Source organism: Lathyrus oleraceus, chromosome 4 (assembly GCF_024323335.1).
Source record: "Lathyrus oleraceus cultivar Zhongwan6 chromosome 4, CAAS_Psat_ZW6_1.0, whole genome shotgun sequence".
NCBI lineage: Eukaryota > Viridiplantae > Streptophyta > Magnoliopsida > Fabales > Fabaceae > Lathyrus > Lathyrus oleraceus.
In genome coordinates this window covers 482,227,012-482,233,983 of record NC_066582.1, presented here as the reverse complement: position 1 = coordinate 482,233,983, position 6,972 = coordinate 482,227,012, and the positions used below count along the sequence as shown (strand labels likewise).

General features: G+C 54.1%; 1 protein-coding gene across 1 annotated transcript; it reads left to right on the top strand.

Annotated features, from left to right (window-relative positions):
• The first annotated feature begins 955 nt into the window (after positions 1-955).
• On the top strand, positions 956-5,573 carry LOC127138097 (uncharacterized). Its single transcript, XM_051064499.1, has 2 exons — positions 956-3,188; positions 5,371-5,573. The coding sequence occupies exons 1-2, from the start codon at positions 956-958 to the stop codon at positions 5,571-5,573; spliced, it is 2,436 nt and encodes an 811-aa protein (XP_050920456.1).
• Positions 5,574-6,972: the final 1,399 nt, after the last annotated feature.

The window sequence follows — 6,972 nt, the reverse complement described above, 5'->3', positions numbered from 1 at the left end:
ATCCCACTCACCACGTCACCCAACTCCCCTATATTGTCTCCTTAGGGATAGGGGCAGTTGGACCAGGGGGCAGACCTTGGTCTAGGTCTTAACGCTTCTTACGCGTCCCCTGGCAGCTCCTCCTTGGGCCTAGCTAATCCAGCCCATTAGGAGCCTTGGCCCAGCGCTGGGGGCTCAATATAAATACCCCTTTCATGGCAAAGGGGCAGGTATTCTAACTCACACTCTGATAATCTCATTCTGTACCTTTTCTGACTTAAGCGTTGGAGCACCTTGCAGGTACACCCCCCTCTCATTTCATTCTCCGGCCCATTCACCAAGACCTTGGAAGGCCCTCCTGATCAGGTGAGATCAGTGGCGCCGTCTGTGGGAACTAGCTATCCCCATCTTCATCAAACGAGGATCAAAAGCTCATTTATTTCTGTCCTTCCAACATGGCCGGAGAACAACATAGCGATCACAGCCGTCCCCTCGTCAACTACAACATGGACGACGGCCCGCCATCCCATGAAGCGGACGTTCGGGACGGTCATCCATCCACCCCGTCTCCAGAGCCCCAAAACAACGGAGATGCCTCTCACGCCCACAATTTAGGGGCAGAGACATTTCATCCCATTCCCGTTCCCGTTGAAGGAGACGCCGTAATGATTGCCATGGTGAATGCCCTCAATCAGGCCGGTTCTATGCTCCACCAGCAGCACGAACGAATCATGGCCCTCGAAGCCGAACGACAAGAGGCCCGGCCCCAGCCGGTGAGTAGGATACAACAACGTTCGGAGCCACGAAGAAGCGAGGACGTCGCTCTCCCGAACCCCACGCCAGCAGGGCACGCGCCCATCGTGACGGTGGTCGAGCGAGAACATCACCAAGGCGCGGGCACAGCCCCGACAACAACGAACGGTCTCCCTTAAGGAGCGACGAGGAAGATTTGCATTGCCCCCTATCTCGGGCAATAATGGAAGCCCCGCTCCCCAAAGGCATGGAGAAACCGCCAAACCTAGCTGTGTACGACGGGACTACAGATCCCGACGATCACGTCGACAACGTCAACGCGATGCTCGACTACCGCAATGATATAACCGGGCACCTAAAATGCCGATTGTTCTCAACGACCCTCAGGAAAGGGGCCATGGCCTGGTACAAAAGCTTGGCCCCTGAGTCCATTACGTCATGGAGAGTCATGAGGTCCATGTTCACCCGGCACTTTACAGCTTCCCGTCGTCACCCCAAGACTGAGGCGACCCTTGAAGCCATAGTGCAGAAGAAGAATGAAACACTGCGCTCATACATCGAGCGATTCAACCAGGAAGCTGTCGAGGTAGATACCACCGAGCACATGAAGAAGTATCTCCTCGAGAGAGGTCTCTTACCCGGCAGTGAACTTAGCAGAGCCGTAGGGATCGAACCTCCCCGCACCTTAAACGAGCTCCTGCATAAAGCCCAGGCCTACATCAGATACGAGGAAAAGCAGGTGGCACACAATGCCCGCAGCGGACGTAACGCTGGGGAGACCGAGCACTCAAAACGCGAGGACACGAGCATTTCCCGTCGCAACGGAGACAAACGAAGAGAAGAAAGACCTCGCGAGCTCCGGGAAGGAAGAGGCCCCGCGGGCAGATATAGCGAGTACACCTTACTGACAGCTCCTCGAGAGCGTATCCTCGCAGAATGTATCAACTCTGAATTTAAGCAGGGCAGGGTCAGGTTCCCAAAACCGTCTGCACCAAAGCCTCACACCGACAAATCAAAGTACTGCCGGTTCCACAGAAGTCACGGGCACGTGACCGAAGACTGCGTCCACCTGAAAGATGCGATTGAAATTTTAATCCAGGAAGGGCACCTGAAGCAGTACACGAGGAAGAACGAAGCTCCCAGACACGACGAGCCAGAGAAGAAGAGACCCCGGGAAAACACACCCCCCGACAACTCTCCCTATCAAGTGGCCCTCTGCGTGTCACGACCGGAAGATTTCTTCCTCCCCGAACCATTGCCCGAGGGCAAGATCACTGCACTCAGCCCCTGGGAAGACTTCCCTACCACACTGGTGATATCAGGAGGAGGAACTAACGGGGAATCCGCGACCCTCTCCGTCAAACGTAAGTTCGACGAACTCCTACTGACTGCCCCCGAGCAGAAAGCGACATTGACAAAATACCGGGGAAAATCCAACCCAATATCCTTCTTCCTGGAGGAACTCCCGGGCGGATCCCCGAACTCGGCCATCCCACTATTGATAAGAGCAAAGATGGCCCGATTCGACGTACGACGCATCCTGGTCGACGAAGGCAGCTCAGTGGATATCATGTACGTCCACCTCTTCAAGACTCTGAAGCTAGACAAGACCAACTTAGCCCCATACGTCGGATCAGATCTCCAAGGATTCAACGGAGCAACAACCAGACCGTGGGGATATGTTGAGCTCCTCGTCACCTTCGGCGAACAAGAAACGGCCAGGGAAGTCAAAATCCAATTCCTGGTCGTAGACTGTCCGTCTCTCTACAATTGCATCTTTGGACGCCCGACACTGGCCGAACTCACTGCGGTCCCATCCACCGTCCACCTGAAGATGAAATACTACACCAAATTGGGACGTGTGGTCACCATCCATGGTGACATCGAAGCAGCCCGACGATGCTACGACGCCGCAGTAAAAGGACAGGCCGTAGTCAGCACGAAGAGCAACTGCAACAACAAAAAACTCAAGACCGAGGATCTTGCCCGAGGAGTCAACGCCATCGACCTCGACTGTCGCATCGGGCTGGACGAGACCGAAGAGGGGAGGTTCCCCAAGGAACGCTCTCTCGAACACCCGGTCCGACCAATCCCCGACGGGGAGTTCGAACTCATTCCTCTTGGGGACGATCCGGAAAGGACGGTGAAGATAGGTAAGGGACTACCCGAGGAAACAAGAGAAGAGCTAGTAGCATGCCTCAAAGAGAACTCCGACCTCTTCGCGTGGAATGCCGCAGAAATGCCTGGGCTGGACCCCGAGATCGCGTGTCATAAGCTAGCTGTAGACCGGGCAGCCAAGCCCATAGCACAGCGTAGACGCAAGCAATCGCCCGAAAAGGCAGAGGCTGCCGAGCGAGCTGTAAAAGACCTCTTAGAGGCAAATTTTATTTCTGAAGCCCAGTACACAACCTGGCTCTCTAATGTAGTCCTCGTTAAGAAAAATAATGGAAAATGGCGTATGTGTGTTGATTATACTGATCTTAATAGGGCTTGCCCGAAAGATGCTTTCCCCCTCCCTAATATAGACTCGCTCGTTGACAACTCTGCAGGTTTTAAACTCTTGTCCTTCATGGACGCATATAGTGGATACAACCAGATCCCTATGTCGCCCGCAGACAAGAAACACAGAGCGTTCATGACCCCAACGGGCAATTACTATTACAACGTGATGCCGTTCGGGCTCAAGAACGCTGGCGCTACATACCAACGCATGATGAACAAAGTCTTCAAAGACGAAATAGGGGACATGCTCGAAGTATACATGGACGACATGATCGTCAAATCACACGAGGAGATAACCCATGCTCGACACCTTACGAAGGTATTCGAGCAGGCGAGACGGTGTAAAATGAGGTTCAACCCCGAGAAATGCACGTTCGGAGTCCGGGCAGGCAAGTTCCTCGGTTTCTATCTCACCGAAAGAGGGATCGAGGCCAACCCCGACAAATGCCGGGCATTCTCGGAGTTTCCGACCCCGAAAACCAAAAAATCGATCCAGTCACTCAATGGAGTGCTCGCCTCACTCTCCCGTTTCATCGCCAAGTCCGCCCAGCACGCATTGCCATTCTTCAGACTCCTTCGCAAAGAGGCTACCTTCGACTGGACCGATGAATGCGAGCAAGCGCTACTCCATCTAAAGAAGGTTCTGTCCCAACCCCGGTCTTATCACGGCCATCAGAAAAGGAAACCCTATACTTATACCTATCCGTGGCGACCGAGGCCGTCAGCGCCGTCCTAATAAGAGAAACCGACGAAGGACAAAAGCCCATCTATTTTACGAGTAAAGCACTCCAAGGTCCCGAGCTCCGATATCAGCAAATCGAAAAGGTCGCCCTGGCCCTCATCAACACAGCGAGGAGACTACGATATTACTTCCTCGCACACACGATAAAGGTGAGGACCGACCAGCCAATCAAACAGCTGCTCGGGCGCCCGGATATGGCCGGGAGGATGCTCAAGTGGTCACTAGAACTCTCCGAATTCGACATACAATACGAAAGTAGGAAAGCCTTGAAAGCTCAGGCGCTGGCCGACTTCGTCGCGGAGATGACCCACTGCCCGACTCCAGCAGAAAGCGCCCACAAATGGACGATCTTCGTCGATGGCGCCTCTAGCACATCAGGCAGCGGGGCCGGGATCATCCTCGAAAATGAAGAAGGGATCCTGATAGAGGTATCGTTAGCGCTAGCGTTCCCAACATCAAACAACCAAGCGGAATACGAAGCCTTCCTCGCAGGCCTGAGGTTAGCCGAGGACCTGGGAGCAAAAGAGGTAAAAATATCCACCGACTCCCAGCTCGTGGCCTCACAAGTGCGAGGAGAATACCAAACCAAGAACGACAACCTCCTCGGGTACTTGTCCCTCGTCAAAGAAAAACTTGATAAATTTGAAAAATGGGAAGTTCAACACATACCCCGCGAGCACAACACACGGGCAGACGTTCTCTCGAAACTAGCCAACACGAGGAAAAAGGGTGGGAATAAATCAGTAATCCAAGAAATTCTCCCGCGGCCCAGCATCGACAAACTACCGCCTCCACTCGAGGTCAACGCTATTGGAGATGCCCACTGTTGGATGACACCCATCTACAATTACCTCACACGAGACGAACTCCCGGCTGACCCGAAAGAGGCGACCACTGTCAAACGACGCGCATGCTCGTACGTACTCCTCGAAGGCAAACTCTACCGGAGAGGATTCTCCATCCCACTACTCAAATGCGTCGAGGAAGAGAAAGTCCCCGACATCCTTGGAGAGATACACCGGGGAATTAACGCTCAACACCTCGGCGGACGATCGCTCGCACGAAAAGCCCTTCGAGCAGGCTACTACTGGCCGACCATGCAAAACGATTCGAAAGAGCACGTCAAAAGATGTGACAAATGCCAACGACATGCCGACATGCACCTCGCACCCCCGAACGACCTCAAATCATTGTCTTCCCCATGGCCCTTCGCGTGGTGGGGCATGGACATCCTCGGACCCTTCGTCACCGGATCATATCAGAATAAATACCTCATCGTCGGGGTGGATTACTTCACCAAATGGATCGAGGCGGAGGCACTGGCTAAAATAACCGCGCAGAACATTCTCCGGTTCTTCAAACGCAACATCCTCGCTCGGTTCGGTATACCCCAGGCACTTGTCACAGACAACGGGACACAATTCACGGACGGAGGATTCCAGGACTTCATCGCCAGCCTGGGCACCACACAGCATTTCACGTCTGTCGAGCATCCGCAGACGAACGGGCAGGCAGAGGCGGCCAACAGGGTAATCTTACGTGGCCTCAAACGCAGACTCGGCGAGGCAAAGAGGGCATGGGTCGAGGAGCTACATAGCGTCCTATGGGCCTACCGCACGACACCACATTCTACCACCGGGGAAACCCGTTCCGACTAACTTACGGCACCGAGGCAGTCATCCCGGTGGAGATACGGACGCCAACGAGGAGGACAGAGGAGCCCCTAGACGAGGAAATGAACGATGAAACCCTTAGAGCCGAGCTCGACCTAGTCGAGGAGATACGTTCCGAAGCAGCTCTCCGGAAACAACCCTCAAACAAAAGATAGCACTACGCCATGACGCGAAAGTCATAAAAAGAGAGTTCCAGGTCGGCACCCTGGTCCTCAGAAGAAACCAGAAAAACCCGAGAGAGGGCAAACTGGCGGCCAACTGGGAAGGCCCTTACCGCGTCCGCGACAAAACGAGCAACGGGGCCTATTACCTAGAAAACCTACAAGGAGAACAACTCGCTCGACCATGGAACGCAGAAAAACTTAGACAATATTACAGCTAAATACACCACGGGGAGACGTGGCAGGTACGACCACGCTCTTCGTCCCCAAAACCCCAGGGAGGAACCACGAGACCCGGGAACGATCCGGGGTCACATAACAAACACAACCCTCCCCGACGGTTGGGATCTTGACCAAGGCTCAACGTCGAAGTACCAAGACTGGCAGGGCACCCAGCTCGCGATGGGAGGACCCAAGCCTCGGGACCAGGGTTCGAACAACGGACCCGGGCTTCGATACCGCCGGGCACAAAGCCCGACACTTCGTCGGTTCCCTAAACCGAGGAGATTAACAAAGTCGAGCAGAGTACGAATTCATACAAACAAGTATCAAACACAAACGAGCACAATGAATGATAACGAAAATATTCATACATTAGAAACGATAAAAGCGGCCGGAGCCAAGTACGCCCGAAGGCCATATTACAACGCCCGAAGGCCAAAATACATAAGGCACGCAGGCCATGATAACTAAAACATATAAACTAAGACTCCGCTCGGAGCACCTCTTCATCCTCTTCTTCTTCTTCTCCCCCCAGCTCCTCCTCCGCTTCAAACGGGCAGATAATCTCACCATCCCGGACGCAGCAGTTATAGGCCGACCCTTCTGTCACCAACTCAGGGTTCAGAAGCCCGAGCTGCTCGACAGCATTGTCGAAACCCTCTTTGAAGCAGGCCACGAGATCTTGGTTGAGAGTCCGAATATGCCCTAGCAGCTCACCGCGCGAACCAAGGGCGCGTTCCTCCTCGGTCTCATCCGCCAGAGGACGGACCTTTCCCTCGAGAGACTCAACCTGAGCCCGTAGGTAGGCGTTGTCCTCGGTCAGCTTCTGATGATCGACCACCTGCTCTTCCAGGCTCGCCTTAGCAGCCTTCAACTGGTCCCTCTCCTTTTCACCTCCTCCAGCTTCTGGCTCAGCCTTCCTGCAGCTGATGCTCTTCTT

Coding starts and splice junctions, on each gene's coding strand:
- LOC127138097 (XM_051064499.1), top strand. CDS start 956: ATGGAAGCCCCGCTCCCCAAAGGCATGGAGAAACCGCCAAACCTAGCT. Junction 3,189..5,370: donor GAAAAATAATGGAAAATGGC/GTATGTGTGTTG, acceptor GGTATACCCCAG/GCACTTGTCACAGACAACGG.